This window comes from Rhynchophorus ferrugineus, unplaced genomic scaffold (assembly GCF_030347505.1).
Source record: "Rhynchophorus ferrugineus isolate W39M unplaced genomic scaffold, kcgeb_rfMv2 rfM2, whole genome shotgun sequence".
NCBI lineage: Eukaryota > Metazoa > Arthropoda > Insecta > Coleoptera > Curculionidae > Rhynchophorus > Rhynchophorus ferrugineus.
In genome coordinates this window covers 5,255,574-5,275,071 of record NW_027472581.1, presented here as the reverse complement: position 1 = coordinate 5,275,071, position 19,498 = coordinate 5,255,574, and the positions used below count along the sequence as shown (strand labels likewise).

Sequence of the window (19,498 nt, the reverse complement as noted above, 5' to 3'; positions counted from 1 at the left end):
TAACTGAGGTTATTTAACAATTTTTTTGGGGCAAAAGTCCCGCTACCATTTTCGCCACAAGAACGAATAGAAATAGTTACAATATTTATTAAAAATAATCGTTCTATTATTGCCACCCAGCGAAAATTACGTCAATAGTAGCGCGAGTTTTGCCCCACGTTGTACATCGTTGATCAAAATGCACGGATTCTGTTTTTATGCACAACAGTTATGTTACTGAAAGATATACAATCTGTACATATAGTGTTTTACATGAGACAATATCTTTTATTAAGGGAGACTTGTTGGAAACTTATTTGTACAACTAATAATTTTAAACTTTAACATTTTTTGCCTTTTTTTAGGGCCATATCATATCTAACCGGATTTGTAGTAAGACAAGTGGGTAAAGGTTGCTTCTTGGGCTATATCTCGCAGACCGATCCTAGGGGGAAGCTTCCACCTTGGCTGGTGAATAAAGTAACTCAGAAATTCGCGCCTAAAGTAGTTAAACAGTTGAAAAGAGCGGCAGAAGGATACGAGTGTTGGAAGAGGAGGCAGGAGAATCCTCTATTGAAACCGTGGATATATCCAGAGCAGATGCAGGGTACTAAAATCAGTATTATGGATGTAAGTTTCTGTTAGCGTTTCCCAGTTCCTTTAATTTTATTTAATTGTTCTTCCAGTGCGTCGACAGTGATGCAACACATATCGAACTGGAAACCGACGAAGAGAATCAATAAAAACCAAAAACTAAAAACGAACAACTTGATAAGGACCCATATTTATTTATCATTAAATATATTTGTATATTATTTGTTTTATTTTTATATGTTATATACAAATCTTCTTATACTTAAGGTGTGTCATCCCGTTCAATACAGTGACGCAATGGGAAATAATAACGAGCTAGTCAAACATTAACTTTTATATAAATTAGTTTTCAAGCAGTTATCAATAAACATATTTCTTTTATTACTTGTATGGATCATTAAAACTGAATGATTGAAATAATAAATGTGAATGTTATGGTGAAACAATTAAAAGATAATTTTTTTATTAATGAATATCCAATTAATTACATCAAACATTAAAATCTAAAAAGATATGTTCGAATAATATGTTCCAGAAGAATGTATTAAAACCAGCTGCATTAGTAATTTCTTATAGTTTTTTTTTGCTAAAGGAAACACGTTATTTACAATTGATAATTAACATTTATTTATTGGTATTGGACATTTGATTCCTCAAACCTACTGAATTTTTACATTTCTAAAGACATCTCATCAAATCAAATATATATCGAGACGTTGTGCGAACTAACATCTGTTCACACTTCAGTATTGTTAACAGTGAATGTGACAACTCTAATAAAAAAACAAAAAAGCCTAATCTTTCTAATAAATTTACTAACTGGGACTGGTTTAGGCTTATATTTCAGGAATAAATCAGTTTAAACGTAAATATCAAAAGCACATTTTTTTTTATTACTCTTCGTGAGTCCACAATCTGCCCTATTGGCAATAAGTATTTCTTCTGTTTATATTATATATACATGGCATGTAGAAAATCACTTCATTAAGCAATCTTCTGTATAAAATATTATCTGAATTAATTAGTCTTATTCTAATGCTTATTCTAAACTCTACATATGTCCAGTAATCAGATCAGGTGGTGTTAAACGTTTTAGTCTACGCACTTCACTATCACGTCGCATATTTAGCTGATTAGCGAGTACATTGGGATGCACTGACACTCTTTCGAAGTACTTCACACAAACACGTTGGATTACACTCGTTATAGGTTCTAGAGGAATATCGCGTTGTATCACTTTATTTGAAATATAGTACGGAGCATCAACAATGGCACGCAACACCTTATTTTGGAACCGTTGAATGATGGATATATTAGATTTGCTAGCGGTACCCCATAGTTGAATTCCATATGTCCAAATGGGCTTGAGTATAGACTCATACAGCAATACCTTGTTATCTAATGATAACTTGGATTTGCGCCCAATGAGCCAATACATTTGATATAATTTTAGACCTAGTTGTTTCCGTTTAGAGAGTATGTACTTCTTCCAGGTTAGGCGTCGATCTAAATGCATACCAAGATATTTAACATGCTCTGCTTGGGGGAGTTGACGATGATTGATATTTACTGGTGGACATGTTCTTCTACGCAGGGTAAACGTTATATGCGTAGATTTTGATTCATTGGCTTTAATGCGCCATGTCTTCAACCATAATTGTATTTGCTCCAGGTGGGTTTGTAGGTTTATTGATGCTGTGACTGGATCTTCATGGGATGCTAAGATTGCTGTATCGTCTGCATATGCAAAAGCACATATGATCTTGAGCAGCAAACCTGAAATATAATTAAACAAATTTGGCCAGCTGCAAAGGAATCTACCCCAAGATGGAGAGAAAAATCAGAATATGAGGTAAATTTTCCCCTCGAAATTAGGGATTTGGTAAAAGAAACACGAAAAGCTAGAAGAGTATGGCACAGAACCAAAAATGCTATAGACAATACAATATTTAATAGAATTAGTAATCAGATAAATCAAAAGATTAAAGTATATAAACAGACTTGCTTTGAGAAATATGTAAGTGAATTAAACCCGGAAACAGACAAAGATTACTCGCTACGGAAAGCAACTTGGAGAATTAAGTTCTAGCTACTTAAATTTTACCTTACAGACAAACAATATACTACAAAACAAAATGATAAAAACACTGAACTGCTAAATATATTCCAGCATATGAAGTGTTATTTGAGATTTTTTAATATAATTTGTTGTAGAAATAGTTGTTTTTGGTAGAAAAGCTAAATACATTAAAAAAGTAAAAACAAATATCTGATATAAAAGCTTTTATTGAACTAATGAACTAATTTCATTTACAATAGTATTTAGTTTACTGCCTTTGAAAAATATTATCCTTCTATACGGAATCATTTGCTTATCTTCAGATAACCATTTGCCAGCTAAGCCAACATCGGCTTCTTTCTCTACACTAAAATCGAAAGTGGCATCAGCTGCTTTTCTAAAAATTTCTTCTTCATCATTAGAATAAAGTTCTTCTACTGCTGCGAAACAAATAAATATAAGATAAAGTTACTGAAAATAGCTATCATTAGTTTAATTACCATTATTTTCTTTTGGTTTGGATGTTTTGCAAATTAAAACATAATAATCAAAATCATATGAATTATCCTTTTTTTTAATCCTATTCAACTCATCTAAAAGTGAATTTAGCATGACAGCTGATATTTTGGCTGGTATATTAACAAATCTTTCATTTATTAAAAACCCTGAAATAAAAATAAATAAACAATATTTTAAACATAATTTTCCTATAATTTCCAATTGTTACCTATTTTATTGCTCTGCAGAATTTGAAGAATGTCTGATTGCATGTTATTATCAGCATGTTGTTTGATTAACTCCTCTAGTAAAGCATAAAACTGTTTAACACATAGGGTTTCTTTATGAGAACTCAAATTTATCACACTTGTAATTCCAAATACATTGGACTCATCTGACAGATCCATATCATCCTCATCATCACTATCTTCACAACTCTGATAACATTACATGCTATACTATAATATGTATATATACTTAGGAAAATATACCTGTTTCAATACAGACCCAACACCAAATTGGGCGATTAACATTTCAGCCATTTGAGAAAGATCAACATGTGCTTTCAGGAACAACTGAAGTAACAATTGTTTGATACCATGAAAATCTTGTCCTTCTGGGTTTCTACCCTCAAAGGTCGCTTCAACTTCCTGGAGAAACAAATAAGTATAATTAAATATTAAAAATATAGAAAATATAAAATACATGTATGAAAACAATTAATGTACAACCTGTTGGCCATGATAAGTCCCAGATTCGCTCTCATCACTCATAGATTCATCATCAGATTGAGGCTCCGCTGGTTTTCGGGGCTTTTTCGTGGGGCCGGCCATCGCTGCTTTAAAAAAAATTATCGGAAAGAATCAAAACACGCTTAAATACATAACCCAACATAAATATTATTAGTAACGGAAATAATCGAATCAAATTTAAGGAAACATTATACCATCCTTAAAAAAAAGTTGTCAAAAAATACTAGAAAAGGAATTGTTTTAAACGTAGCTTTAAAAAATCACTTGAGTCGGAGGAGAAAGACCGCAGGTGAACCCTTTGTCTTGTAGACGATACTTTGTTTCAAATAATTTTATATCAGATTGAAAGTAACGAATGAATTTATTCGATAGCTCAAATCAGCTATTTACCAGGCTTTCCATAGTTAAAACTCATTTGATTTTTATTAATACTAAATATTACAGTAAACCTAGTTCACACTGTTTATAGTTATCATGAAATTCAATAGATGACACTGCCTAAAAGTGGTGGGATTAGTTTTGTACTGTTGCATCTTTTTCTAACTTATAGTTTTTTGGGTATAGAATATATAAAATTAGTCCTTCATGAAATTCTTATCGATATTCTTGACGTAACAAATGAATGACCTTGCATATGTTTGTAAATATTCAGGCACGTTGCATGTGTTTGTGTATACTGAAACAATTTTTGCAAGTTTTCGACGCTCTGAAGAGTTTTTAAATAATAACAATGGATTTTCAAGAAATGACTGTGATCGACGAGAACATTGCCACAGTAAGTTTTAAATGACAAACAGTTTTTCATCGATTGTAAGGAAAATGCTGTATCTACACAAATATTATACTTATGTATATTTCAATCAGTTAATCTGACTCATATAGAAGTTAATGTAGTATTGATGCAAATTTGTTTGGCATTAATTTTATATTAATTTTAGAATTCCAAATTTAATTTTGATTAGCTTTTGTTCTAGGATATATTTAAGGGGCACATTTGGGTTATATAAAACGGGTTGCGCATGCGTTCCAATTGATGTGCGAAAAAATATTTTTATTGAATGTTGTAATTGTTATTAATGTCATAATACTCATATTTGTCCCGTTGTTTACCTACTCATAAAAATGACATTTTTTGTTATAATTAGGTTTGCTCTAAAAATAATTTCTGGTATTTTAAATATGTATTTCGTAAGATTACACCACTAACGCTACGATATTATCACGTATTGTCTAGAGATGGCGCTCTGCTGGTGTTTTTTACTGAACGGTCCACTAGTAGATGGTGCTGAAAGTTAATATTTCGAAATACATTTTATATGCACTTTAATATTAATTAATATTATAGATATTTTTTAATCTTTTTAGTTTTTGTTTTAAAGTTAATTATATCGTTGGCACAGAAATATTATGAATTTAACTGATATTAATTCGTATTTTGTTTAAAACTTTAATGTTGATTTTTTGTGGATTTTCACATTTCTTCTATTTTCCACTTTGAAAATTTCCAAGGCGGTGGTAAAACTGCGCAATATATAATGTCAACCGGTGTTGCCGTAATGACAAATCAGATTGTCATCCCAATTAAATACGTCTGGACAAGAAACAAATTTTATTGTTTGTCCAATTTACGTTTATAATATAGGTTATTGGAAATTGTCTTTATTTTAAATAGACACTTTTTATTTTCTATGTTTAATAATTTATGAAAACGACGCATTATCATGTTTTAAATTAAAATCCAATATTGCAATAAAAATACATATATACTTAAAAAAAACTTTTTTTGAAATACATGGGAAGAGACAGTCTTGGTTTAAAAATTATTTTATTTTAATCGTTTTATGATCTTATTGTGGAAAATAAATACATACTTTAGATATATTTTTTAGAAACGCAGTTTTGGTCGCAATTTTCATTTGGCAACAGCGCTGTTGTCGACGGCCGCTTTCATACCTAATAGCTGAGTTGTCGATAGTATCCGTATATAAGTATATTTAATTTTTTAAAAAAGTGGGTATCTTTGAACTTAGATTTTTCTCTGATACTGTCTAGTAACGATATAGGGACGTTTGGCTACACTTGAAACGTTGTATACGTTACGGAGTGTTGTCGAGGTAGTATGTCAGAGTTTGGCAACGTCGCACGGCGGGTTTTAGCCGTCCGTTCGTCTCCTCATCCACTGCGTGTCGGCGCTGCTTAAACTACGCACTTCATTGGGAAAACGGTAAGCGAATTATTTTAAATTCGTCATATTTTGTTACTTCTTATATTAAAATATTGCTCGGTATTGTCCAATTGGAAAAAGGAAAGTTTACCATTCATGGAATTCGTAGTTTTGCTTGACGGTTTGTCGAATTTAAGCCGGTCCCATGCCGGTTCTTTTGTTTCATGCATTTTTCTAAGCACACTATTGTATTATTGGGGTCAAATACAGTTGAATGCATCTTCACCAGCTGATATTTGAATAATAAAGCGCGAAAAAAATGATAATATACTTTAAATGGTGATTTATAATTGACGAACTATTGCGTAGTGGATGTACGACGTAAAAGGGATAGAGTATTTTTATATAATTATATAGTAATTTGTAATTGTCTTTTGCAGTATATATAATTCGTAATCGTTATGTTATTTATATAACGTTATTGGTGATTAAACGTTCGTCGTATTCATTTGTTTATTGAAGCCACTACTGAATCTAATTTCAACACTGACCTTCCTCACTAGCAGCGAAATTATGACGTGCTATCTATCACGAAACCGAACAAACAATAGAGACCCTGACATTCGGAAAAATGTGTCAGTGGCGGGCATTGGCAGTATCAAATAATGTCAATTGCTATGTCAATATTTCCTTAATCGTATTTACATAATGACAATATTTCTCGTTCGATTGTAGTCGATAATTTGAGATGTTTATTTAAAATTTATAATTTTATAATAAATATTGGTGTTGAGTTTTTAAGGGTAGAAAACATTGTTGCAAATGAAATACAATTTATTTTCTCTTTTCTCTGCTTAAATGAATGCGCGAAGACGAGTTTGTTTATTTAAATGAAAAATATAAAAAATATATAAAATGAAAGATGTCAGATCGATAGGTAATGGCGAAAAAAAATTATGAATTGCATGGAAATTACTTACTGAATCCTATGTCTGGTTTAGCTAATACTGATACTGATCGGACCCAACTGATGATTATACACGCGATCTATAAAAATTGTACTGTTCTTTACAAACAGCTATTCTGTATTTGTTCTTTCATTATTGTTGTTTTTTTTCTTCTTAATTGACATTTCTGTTCTCACTCTCGACACTCTACTGTTCTGACTTATTCTGTAATTCTGTTCGGACTTTTCTTTTCCGAACTCTTTGCAACTTCTTTTAATTTTGTTCTGGCTGTTCTTTTGTTCTTAATTTTGTTATTTTCGATAATTATAATTCTTTGAACACTTCAATTCTGATTCTCGTTGTCGGTGCACCGGGTTTTATCGTCGAAGCTCCTCCCTCCGGTTCTTGGTTCAAGCATCCCGATTCGTTCAAAATTTTGAGGAGGGAAAGACTCTTCCAGTTAGGAGCTTCGCACATGGATGAAACACGTGCGTTACCGATTCTTAAAAATGCTCGAATATTCCCTTCTTGAGGTTTATGGTTATAGCCATCATACAGGGTCCTCTATCAGGTCTAACTTACGATTCGTCTACCCCCGGCACCTGTACCACCATTATCAGGGCAGCTCGACCACTTTTTTACTAGCCACGTGTTATCTGTTTGCTCGGTGCCTTTCTTATCTAGGTCTAACTTCACCAGACATTCGATACTATGCGATATTTTCTGTTGAATTTCAAATAGTTTCTTGAATTTTTTTGGATGTGTTATTCCCAACAATTCTATGTATTCTTGTGTTTTACATGGATTATCATCGAGTAATTCTTTCACCAAAACCACGTCTTCAAACTTCCTTGGCTGAACGTTCAGAACGTTCTTTGTCTTCGGTGTCAAAATATTTAAACCATCGAACCCAGTACTCACATGTTCAAATCGGTGGAGCATCATTATCATTTATATTATAGAGAGAAAAATAAAATATTAGTAACAAAAAATTGAACCAACTTCAAAAAATAAATAAGGAACTACTCACTAAATAGTAATTAAGTTTATCTATTTTCAATATTATTTTAACTTCTACCAACAGATTACTTTGATGCCGGTGCCGAGCCTAAACAATACAATAATAATAATATAATTTTGTGACATATACACAAAATTAAATTAGGAACAAAACAAATCTATTTTGTTGCTAGATTCAATTTTTTTGTTAAAAATATTTTATGTACTCATATACACTTTGTTTTAGCCTTGGAGTTAGAAAGTACTTGAGATATCTGATGGTTTGAAGATGTTGTTGATAGTACCCTGTCAATGCGGCTTGTTGTTTCCCGAACCTGCGAGAGGGCTGCTAAGGAAACTTCTTCAGTCTTTTATTGTTTGGCATTGGCAATCGTTCCACAATTATTCGAAACATTCCTTGGTGTAGTTGGTGGCCGTTCAGGCAAAAGAATCGCAGCTGAAGCTGTAAGGCCTGTAATAAATGGGGATTGAAGGTGCTCAAAAACCCATATCCATAAACTATTCCAATAAGGAAACATTCAAGCTTTATGAAATACTCCTCGTTCTTCGACTTCTGGTATAAGTATCGTAGTTCAAGGTATAAGGCGATCAAAGACGGCGTAAAATTCCTGTGACCTAACATAGTCTACTGGAATTTAGACTGAGGCTTGCAGTTCAGAATGTGCAAGTACCAAGGCGGATTGCTGTAGCTCACAGAATTGTGTGTTTACATTAAGATTGAATGGTTTGATGTGTGAGATGTCTTATTTTCGAATAGATTTAAACGCTCAGTATCATTTTGTTCTTACTATTCAACAATAGCCACTTCTTTCCGTAATATAGAATAGTTCTAAAGTAAAATAAAAGTTTTTATTGTTTTAAACACTTAGTTCGCACTTTTTTTCTGGTATTTTTGATGTGAATGATAACCGGGGCTGTAGTCGCACAAACACTGAAAAAGTTGATGAAATTCTTGAAGCAGCCCAGAAATATAACCATATCAGCAGTATCGAAATTTGGAATGAGCTAGGTATTGAGCACAACGTTATTTTGAAATATTTATATAAACCTGGTTACAAAAAGAAGCTTAACAGGTCTATTGAAAAGTCCCCGGCTTACCATAGTAAAACACATTTTTTTTGGCAAAATTAAATTTTTTATTCAACATTATTCCCTTCAAGGATGATACACTGATTATAGCGACCATTTTCGATTATTGTATATTTCGATACCATTTTTGTAGTATGATTTATCCTTTGCTTCAAAATAGGCCTCAGTTTCACTGAGTCACTGGAGGGCCAGATCTGGAGAATACGGTGGATGAGGAAGCAATTCGAAGCCCAATTCATGGATTTTTTTCCATCGTTTTCACTTACTTGTAACACGGTGTATTGTCTTGGTGAAGCAGCACTTTCGTTTTCTTCAAATGCGGCCGTTTTTCGGTGATTTCGTCCATCAAACGGCCCAATAACGCTATGTAATCGTCGCTGTTAATGGTCCTTCCTTTTTCAAAGTAGTCAATGAAAATTATTCCATGCGCATCACAAATACAGACGCCACAAACTTGCCAGCCGACCGTTGCGTTTTCCCACGCTTTGGAGCGGGTTGATCGTATGCAGTCCACTCGGATGACTGTCAATTGGACTTCGGAGTGAAATGGTGGAGCTATGTTTCATCCATTGTCACATATCGACACAAAAACTCGTGTTTATTTCGCTTGATCATCTTCAAACACTGCTCCGAATCATCAACTCGTCGTTATTTTTGGTCAAAAGTGTGCCGCACCCACTTTGCACAGAGCTTTCTCATACCCAAATATTCGTGAATGATATGATATAAACGTTCAGTTGATATCTTTAGAGTGTCTGTTATTTCATTCAGTTTCAATTTACGGTCATTCAAAATCATTTTGTGGTTTTTTAAAATGTTTTCGTCGGTAACAACCTCTGTTGGGCGTCCACTGCAGTCACCGTCTTCGGTACTCGTTTCACCACGTCTAAACTTATCATACCAATCTTTGATGTTTGATTTTCCTGGGGCAATGTCCGGAAATTCGGCATCAAGCCAAGTTTTTGCTTCAATTGTATTTTTTCCCTTCAAAAAGCAACACTTTATGAACACACGAAATTCCTTTTTATCTATTTTTTTTCACAATAACAAAAGTTGCTTCGCTCAAAATGCTATAATTCACAAATTAATGATCCGACAGCTGCCAAATTTATACACGCTTCTTTTGAGAGTTAGGGCTAACTAAAACCATATGGATTTAATTCTAGTAGCGCCATCTATGTGTCAGTCCGGGTACTTTTCAATTGACCTGTTATAAGCGAAAGGCGAAAAAATGTTTCTGGTGGTCTTTTCTATACTCATAATTTTTTTTGTTTATTTTCATTCCTATTTTTTACCTTCTCCTGTTAGTTCTTCAAGTGTATTATCTATTTCAACAGTTTCTTATTTTTCTACATTTTAGTCATTTTTAGAAACGTGTTCAAGATACCATTTCTTTGTTTTACTCAATTTTTATAAACTGTAATTTCTGTGACATTATACTGACTTTGGAATGTTCTCTCTGGAGTTCTCTGGTTCTCTTTGGAATAGTTTGTCCCTATTGATGGACTCAATCATATATTTTTATTTTATATCAATCATATATCATATATTCATATGTTTTTTTTATTATTTATTTTAGCTTATCTATTGATGTGCTTTTTGAAAGTACGATATTGATGACTTCCTTTTTTAGTTTTTTTCTCTTGTTATGGAATAATAATACAAATGAATATCATATACATTGAAATCATCACTCACTTGCCTTCCATATTTTATCAGTTCCATATTAAGTTCTTCCTTGCCTACTGCAAAATAATTTGTTATTAATTTGAAAATACATTATTTTACTCTTTTATTTTCTCTTCGATACGTTATGTGAGCTGAATAAAATGTACCTGCTGATGCGTTTACCACCAGGCATAGTCCTTCCAATAAAATAGCCAATATACGTTATAGATATTCGATGTCACTTTTATAAAAATATAATATTCATTTTAAAGTTGGGGCAGATTTTTCCTTCTGATAGAAGAAGAAACAGAATGTTGTCTGATATGTCAGAACATATAACCGAATCAGTCTATAAAATCCGCTTTGTGTTGGCACTGATCGATCCTGTTGTCAAATGTATACAAAATTCTTCTAAACATTAGTGATAATTATTAGAATTACAAACTAGCTAACGCTGCAAACCAAAATTTTAAGTTAAGACGGCAACATTGCAACATGCGATAACTTACTAACTAACAAGAACAGAAGACTAATTTGTTTGCTTAATCAAAAGTTATTGAGCTTTGGAAATTATGTTATTCTTATACTCAAAATAACCACATAAATTACCACATTCCCAAATTAACTGTGATTGTGTCACAGTTCGTTTTTTTTTACTTTACTAACTTATGAAAACTTCCAACCTATTGTTATTTAGAATTAACTTGTTGGAAAATAAATACTTATATGAAATATTTTGTCGAATACTTTACAAATAATGGTTATGTTATAACTGGAGTTAAATAATTTGATTGATACACTTTGTTTTTGAAAATAATTTATTTATTTATAATTAATTACTTTTACTAAATTATTACAGAGACAACTTAAGTTCGAAAATTAAGTATATATATATATATATATATATATATATATATATATATATATATATATATATATATATATATATATATATATATATATATATATATATATATATATATATATATATATATATATATTATTGACGACATCGTATAAACACAGATTAAACTAATATAAACAAAGATGGGTCGTTTCTACCTACATAACTCCTCCCTCCATGAGTTCGGAAAATAAGAGTTGGCGATTTTCCGCTTCTCTGGGTTGAAGTTCTAAGGTAATATTGATGTCTTCTCCGTTCGTTTTTTTAGCTTGAGTCCTTTTCAATAGGCTTCTTGTGGTCACTATGATGCCAAATAAGATTAGGAGTACTAGGGCTGTAATTGGGGCTATCCAATGGTTAGCGGTTATTCTTATCCTGTGGACATCGTGAAATTTTATTGGTGATTAATTTCTTGCAATTTCAAGTGAGGGACATGTAGTAGAGGTTGCTTGATTTCTCGAACGCTGTTGACTGATCATTGATTTCTAGTGGGCATTTTTCTAGGGTGATGATTGTAGGTTTATCGATGAGTTTGGAGCGCTTCAACTCCTGGCAATGACTGATCAATGGTACCGGCTCTGCAGGTATTACCAAGATTTCCTTGTTGTTTACTTTGATGATACTTGTAGTAGTATAGCGGACATTGACCGACCGGTATTCTGGTTATGTGTGAGGATTCTTGTAATGCAGTTTTCTTCTTGCAACAGGCTTTCTTGTGCATATATAAAGATGTCTTCGACTTTTGGGCATTCTTCTTCTGTAGAGAAGTACTTTTTTTCCATAAGTAATAGGAAGGATTTAGGGGTGAGTATTGTTTGGTTCTGGAAGGGAATAAGCAGTATTTTGTACAATGTGAATTGAACGGGGTGACAATTGATATATGAATTGCAAATATTATATATTGATTCATCAGTTTAACTTGAGGTGTCATAATCTTATAATAACTTATTATGTTTGAAAATTGAACGAAGTTTCTATGTGGCAGTTTGTTAAGAATTTCGTTTAGCTCGAGGTCATTTAGGATTGTGTTGTGCATTACATTTATCCTTTTGCAAAACTAATTGCTGTTTCAATATTAATTAAAGTTGACTTTATCTTTAAAAGTTCGGCATTTATGTTATCAATTATAAGTGAGATATATAGAGTGTCGGTGATTGTTACCTCTTTACCTTCCAGAATTATCAGCTTATTTTTAATAATGTTTCGATTTTCCTCTACTTTACTTAGGTGGTTTATGTAGGCCTGTATTACGTTAGAAAGTACAATAATGTTATGTTTCACTTCATTTTGAAGTTGTCGTTGGTTATCAGAGATAGCTGAGATATATTCTGTTAAAAAAACCGGTAATGACTTTCCGGTACACCTTTGTTTTCGCTACACTGCTACGAAAAAAAAAACATCGACCATCAACAGTTTTCAACGATTTACATAAGACTGGGTACCAAAAAATGCTCAATACTTGGGTTCCATACCAGATTAGTATTAGAAATTTGTATGAATATATGCCCTATTCTAGTTTAAATGTTTTCGTTGGTTTTATTAACATGTATTTAAATGGTTTTAGGAGGGACCACAGCGTAGGGAGTCGGGCAAGAGAGGTCGCAAGCCGGGCCGAAAATCTGCTGACAAAGTTGACATGAAAGCCAAACTAGGTACTGGTTACCGCCGGCTCTTATTTAGAAAATATATTTTTTAAATTCTCAATTAATTTTAGAACGCAGTCGACAAAGTGCTAGAGAATGTAGAGCCCGGAAAAAACTAAGGTACCAATACCTAGAGGAACTTGTTGCAGATAGGGAGAAGGCTGTATTTGCGCTACGAAAGGAATTAGAACGGGTATGTGTATCACACTCACTATGTGTTTTTTTCATTAATTACATCTTTTATTTAATTGATATATCAGATATTTCAGATATATATATATATATATATATATATATATATATATATATATATATATATATATATATATATATATATATATATATATATATATATATATATATATATATATATATATCTGAAGAAACTGCGTACATGACAGATCAATGGATTATGTATGATACATAAGTATATATCAGAAAATGATTATAATCGGTATATATTTTACCATAGTAAAGCACACCTATGTTAAAACAGGTCAATTGAAAAGTTCCCGGCCTACCAGTAAAATTTTTTTAACAAAATTAGTTTCTTTTATTCAACATAATTTCCTTCAAGGGTGATACACTGATTATAGCGACCGTCCAACTTTTCGATACCATTTTTGTAGTACGATTTGTCCTTTGCCTCAAAATTGGCCTCAGCTTCGGCGATCGCCTCTTCATTCGACGAACTTTTTTTCCCAGCGAGCATTCCTTTGAGATTTGAGAACAGAAAATAGTCTCTGTGGGGGCCAGATCTGAAGAATACGGTGGATGAGGAAGTTAATTTCATGGTCCAATACACGGTGCATTGTCTTGGTGAAGCAGCACTTTCTTTTTCTTCAAATGCGGTCATTTTTCGGCGATTTCGTCCGGTTCAATAACGCTATGTCATAGTCGCTGTTGATAGTCCTCTCTTTTTCAAGGTAGTCAATGAAAATTATTCCATGCGCATCCCAAAATACAGACGGCATAAACTTGCCAGTCGACTGTTGCGTTTTCCCACGCTTTGGAGCGGGTTCATCGTGTGCAGTCCACTCGAATGACTGTCGATTATACTTCGGAGTGAAATGATGAGCCATATTTCATCTATTGTCACATACCAACGCAACAACTCGGGTTTATTAAGCTTGATCATCTTCAAACACTGCTCTGAAAAACTCGTCGTAATTTTTGGTCAAAAGTGAGCTCGCGCGGCACCCACTTTGCACAGACCTGCTTTTCGTACCCAAATATTCGTGAATAATATGATGTACACGAGTGTCTGCTATTTCATTCAATTTCAATTTACGGTCACTCAAAATCATTTTGTATATTTTTTTAATGTTTTCGTTGGTAACAACCTCTTTTGGGCGTCCACTGTGTTCACCGTCTCCGGTGCTCATTTTACCACGTCTAAACTTAGCATACCAATTCTTGATTGTTGATTTTCCTGAGGTAGTGTCCGGAAACTGAGCATCAAGCCAGGGTTTTGCTTCAACTATATTTTTTCCCTTCAAAAAGCAATATTTTATCAACACGCGAAATTCCTTTTTATCCATTTTTTTCACAATAACAAAAGTTGCTTCACTCAAAATGCTATAATTCACAAACTAATGACCCGACAGTTGTCAAATTTATACACGCATATTTTGACGGTTAGGGCTAACTAAAAAACATGGATTTAACTTGTTATTTATTGTCCATGGACTTTGTAGAAAAGAAATTTTTGCAGTGTTTGTAAGTTCGTTTCAAAACTAGTACTCAAATATTAGTATTCAAAACATGTAAAAAATAATTAAAACTTATTCAAAATTAAAGGAATAGTATTTTATATTTATGTATCATTAATATATTATTACCTTTGATTTTTTTTGCATGGAGTCTTTTTGCATTGTAGAAAAATAATAATAATAAAGATACGTTTCTATTTAATTAAAAACCGTAAATATTGAAAACTCTATTATTCACTGTTCAGTTACTTTTTCTAAATTATCATTATTTGTGTTGTTAAATATCTTACAATATATAGTTAAAACCCACCATATATCTTTCGTATTTCTCACGTTCTTCCAATGATTTTAATAAGTTTTTTATTATGGTTCTATAATATATATTTTTTACTCACTCAATATTTTGTCCGTGTTAATTGCACCATTTTTTTGTATCAATGTACCTACGTTTTAATATTCTCCTGTTGTATATAGTATCAAAGAAAGGGAAGAAAATTATAAGTAGGCCGGGGCTATAATAATAGAAATATGTAATTGGTAAAATCATTATCTTTCACTAAATATTACTCTGCAGTATATTTCACATTAAGTCAATTGGTCTGTCATGTACTTTGTCATGTGTCTAGTAAATAAAATATATCATTTTTATTTTTTTATACAGTAAAGTAGGCTTTGGTAAAAGCAGCGTTATCGGAATACGAGGTTTATTCAGAAAATAAGGGGGATTTTTTGATATTTTTATAAACAAATGTATTAATTCATCTACATTAATAATATTCTGTTCAAAATAGTTCCAAGTTAGATAACACATATCACCAAAACACGTTGTCTTTGGGATTACTTTGATCATTGGGAAGCTTTTTCACAAATTTACTTTTACTACCACTTGTGATGCTGGTCTGGGGAATATGTAAGGTTGGCGACAATCTGTTATTTGATTTTTATAACGTTTCTATTGTCTGTTGAAATTGTACACCATTGCAATGTAATCGTTCATGGAAAGTAATATTTAATTTTCCTATCACCTTATTGTGCTTTAAACCATTTTTATAACTTAATACAAATTATCTTATCAATCCTTTATAAAAAATATAAATTATCGAAACACGTTAGTTTTGTATCACTACATAGTATAAAACAAAGTCGCCTTTTCTGTCCCTATATCCCTATGTGCGCTTAAATCTTTAAAACTACGCAACGGATTTTGATGCGGTTTTTTTCAATAGATAGAGTGATTCAAGAGGAAGGTTTATATGTATAATACATGCATAATATACTAAGGCAACATTGCTAATTTTAGAGGTTTCTAACGTGATGTCGTAAATTAACCTATTTTTTTAGGCTTATTTAGCAATTAGCAAAAACGCTGCCTAACCCTACGAGTTAGATCCAATTAATGTACTACAGTATTGTACACCATAAAAAGGTCTACAAAAAAGTCCCCGATGGTATATGTTTATCTTTTAGGGATAACCCACATTAACCATTTTTATTGTTTACTTTTTACGTGAGAAAATGGCTTATTTACGAAGCTATTTTAAGCAATACGGCATTAATCCTTATCGAATTAAGTACCTTAAATACAGTGTGTAATTAATATAGATCAATATGGTTCCTTACAGCATGTAAATTAAACAAATATTTTCGGAGATATTACAAATTTAAAATTTGCGTTTAAAAATGTGTAATGTAATAAAAATTGTATGAATTTAGATATTCCAAAGATAGCAGGAAATCTTCATAGTAAGTATAGGGGAAGAGGAATTGTTTTACTCCAAATTTAATGCGTGCAGGCCAAGGGCAGTAATGAATGAACCAAAAATACTGGATCGATTTTAATCATGTTTTCATTGAGTGACATAGGCATATATATTTTATGCCCGTGCAAAGTCGGAGCGGGCCGCTATGTTTTTATATACAACGTTCATATTTTTTCTGTAGTGTATTTAATTTAGTATCAGCATTGCACCCGTGCGAAGCCGGGGCGGGTCGCTAGTGAGCTAATATATATCGAAATTCATGCATGATGTTTAGCTTGTATCAAAAGTTAAAAATGTATTTGTAATGGAAAAATTGTATGAATGTTGTAATTGTAATATTAATTTTAAAACATCTTTTTTTTTGTAGTACATACAAATCGCTAGAGAAATTGATGAGGGAAAAATTCCAGAGGGAATCCAAGCTTTGTTGGAAGAATCCACCGAACTCGATCTTAAACAGGAACCCTAGGCCTATACTTTCCATTGTGATATTTTAAAGTTGGCTATTCTCGGGTAGCCTTTTGTATATATATATTTTTTATGATTTAAAATTACATGAAGTCTATTAATCGATGAGGCACAAACAAAATAAGTTACAATAAAATCACGGCTTATCTTGTTACAATATTATACAATATCTGTGTTTGATCAGGTCTTATTTATTTTATATATGTTGGACAACATGAAAATATATTTTGTTACATTACAGATATATTGTTTTTTATTATGTATTAAAACCATTCCACTTTTTATATTTTTGGGAAAAGTGATATCTAATTAATCTGAATGATGGTTTTGGTGACTTGACTCTATACTGAGTTTAATATTCTTTTTTTTTCTAAAATTTTATGAAAAATATTAATGATAAACTACTTACATACAATGTTTTACATTACGTCTGTTCTCTAGATTTCTACACAAAGGATTCTTTAAAAGCTTTTGTAGTCATAATCTGACAAATGTATGAATTAACGTACATATTTGAACAACTTGCTTGTTCCTCTTTTCAGGTAATCTTCCTTTCTGGTGTAAGGTTTCGATCATAACAGTAAAACGGGTGAATGAATCATTGAGAACATGAAAATATAGTTAACCATGCAAAACAAATGGCCCCTCCTTTGATGTTTAAAGAATTGATTTTTTTGAATGAATTGATTCCTAACTCTATATAATAAGTGGAAAGTTGAAGCAATTAAACGACAATCTGTACAATGTAGGGCATCGAGTCTATTGTGACGCTTTTTTACCTATATATAAGTTTTTATTTGTATACGGATGGAAATACACTTTTATTATGCTTAAACAATTTTATTTTTAACCGATTTCTTTGTCGACAGTGGACTGATTTTCAAAATTCTTTTTTTATTCGAAAAAGCATACTTCCGAGGTGGTTCCATTGGAAGCAAGTCAGGATCTGTTTGAGGAATCCATGGAAATCGAGGGAAACCCTCAAATTTCAAAGGCACGTACAATGTTTTCACATATTTTTATTTAAAATAATCAAATATCTGTGTATAATGTTAGTGCTGAGTTGATGTGACAAAAGACACAACTCGTCAACGGTTAGTAGTCGGAGGATATTTCTTTAAATGTTATGGGGACGTACACACAACTACTTTCGTACTTTGAAGTTATTTAGGTAAGCTGATGATGAAAGCAGGGACCGGACCGCTATACCCTTCAGTGTTTTTGAGGAGATTTTAGTAAGGGTGTGTTTACCAAAGTCGTTGAGTGCAAAAGGCGTTCAATTTGCTTTTTCAGCACTAACCATATCATATGGGAAGCTGTAGAAATATTGCAGACAACTGCCTCTATGGTGTAGTGCTTAGAGAGTTCAGCACACACACGGAGGTCGCGGGTTCGATTCTAGGCGGGGGCAATGACTTTTTGTTGCTTTAGTTTGGTTAGAACATTTATCCAAGTCACCTCTAATCGTTCTTTATTTTCAATCGTTGTTTCTTTATTCCTATTTTTCCCATACGTGCTGCAACTTTAATTGACCTACCCATTGTAATACTAAAGTTTTTTTTATAACATCTTTATTAGATACGCTTTGTACAATCTTAATTATACATTAATTTATTGATACTTTTCATTTGTACTTGGATTAATTCACAAGCAAGAGGAGTGTGATAAAATACATCAATATGTATTCCTCAATAATAAAATTATAATAACTTATAGCTATAGTTACCATTAAAGGTATACACTTTATATAAGTTCGTATGGTTTGGTTCGCTTCAATCTCCTGACATCCTGCGCGCTGTCCAGCAGTTGTATTGCTTCTACGTTAGTATGATTTAGTAATCTTCTTTCGTGTTTCAAGGCGAATTCTTGGATAAATCTATTTGATTTCCAGGCCATCGTTGAGTTCTTCGTTGGTTACGTACCGATATGCATTGGTAATCAATCGAAGAACCTTGTTTTGACAGCGTTGTATGACTAGTTGATTTGAATTTTTAGTGCAACGCTATATTTGCACCCCATAGGTCCAAATTGGCTTTATAATTGTCTTATAGATCAACCTCTTTGATTTTAGATCAAGTTGAGTATTTACAATATTATTTTAACTGCTACCAACCGATCAGTTTGAAGTCGGTGCCGAGCCCAAACAATACGAAAATAATAACATAATTTTGTGTGATATACAAAAAATTAAATTAGGAACAAAATATCTAATTTAATATAACTGTTTGGGCTCTGAAATCT

The 19,498-nt window shown here is 32.3% G+C and overlaps 3 protein-coding genes across 6 annotated transcripts in view; 2 read left to right on the top strand and 1 right to left on the bottom strand.

Annotated features, from left to right (window-relative positions):
• The window catches only part of LOC143190458 (START domain-containing protein 10), a 70,996-nt gene extending 70,202 nt beyond the window's left edge, over positions 1-794 (top strand). For all 3 annotated transcript variants that reach the window (XM_076394766.1, XM_076394765.1, XM_076394767.1), the window contains exons 5-6: positions 345-609; positions 666-794. In XM_076394766.1, the coding sequence (XP_076250881.1) occupies positions 345-609; positions 666-722 (322 nt within the window). In that variant the 3' untranslated portion in view covers positions 723-794. The remainder of the gene's footprint in view (positions 1-344; positions 610-665) is intronic.
• A 2,047-nt stretch (positions 795-2,841) lies between these two features.
• Positions 2,842-4,035, bottom strand: LOC143190436 (protein BCCIP homolog). 2 transcript variants are annotated; one of them, XM_076394709.1, is made up of 5 exons: positions 3,862-4,035; positions 3,622-3,780; positions 3,360-3,567; positions 3,133-3,297; positions 2,842-3,069 (listed from the first exon to the last, which is right to left on the bottom strand). In XM_076394709.1, exons 1-5 carry the CDS (start codon positions 3,961-3,963, stop codon positions 2,858-2,860), a joined length of 846 nt encoding a protein of 281 aa, XP_076250824.1. In that variant the 5' UTR covers positions 3,964-4,035; the 3' UTR covers positions 2,842-2,857. The 2 variants fall into 2 exon arrangements, with proteins under 2 accessions (XP_076250824.1, XP_076250823.1); XM_076394708.1 differs by having other exon boundaries at positions 2,842-3,072; positions 3,862-4,034.
• Positions 4,036-4,498: 463 nt separating this feature from the next.
• REPTOR-BP (REPTOR-binding partner) lies at positions 4,499-17,499 on the top strand. The gene is made up of 4 exons (XM_076394710.1): positions 4,499-4,657; positions 13,239-13,326; positions 13,389-13,510; positions 17,157-17,499. Exons 1-4 carry the CDS (start codon positions 4,613-4,615, stop codon positions 17,256-17,258), a joined length of 357 nt encoding a protein of 118 aa, XP_076250825.1. The 5' UTR covers positions 4,499-4,612; the 3' UTR covers positions 17,259-17,499.
• Positions 17,500-19,498: the final 1,999 nt, after the last annotated feature.

Coding starts and splice junctions, on each gene's coding strand:
- LOC143190436 (XM_076394708.1), bottom strand. CDS start 3,963: ATGGCCGGCCCCACGAAAAAGCCCCGAAAACCAGCGGAGCCTCAATCT. Junction 3,298..3,359: donor TCTGCAGAGCAATAAAATAG/GTAACAATTGGA, acceptor TTTTTATTTCAG/GGTTTTTAATAAATGAAAGA. Junction 3,073..3,132: donor CAAACCAAAAGAAAATAATG/GTAATTAAACTA, acceptor TTTGTTTCGCAG/CAGTAGAAGAACTTTATTCT.
- REPTOR-BP (XM_076394710.1), top strand. CDS start 4,613: ATGGATTTTCAAGAAATGACTGTGATCGACGAGAACATTGCCACA. Junction 13,327..13,388: donor TGACATGAAAGCCAAACTAG/GTACTGGTTACC, acceptor AATTAATTTTAG/AACGCAGTCGACAAAGTGCT. Junction 13,511..17,156: donor TACGAAAGGAATTAGAACGG/GTATGTGTATCA, acceptor TTTTTTTTGTAG/TACATACAAATCGCTAGAGA.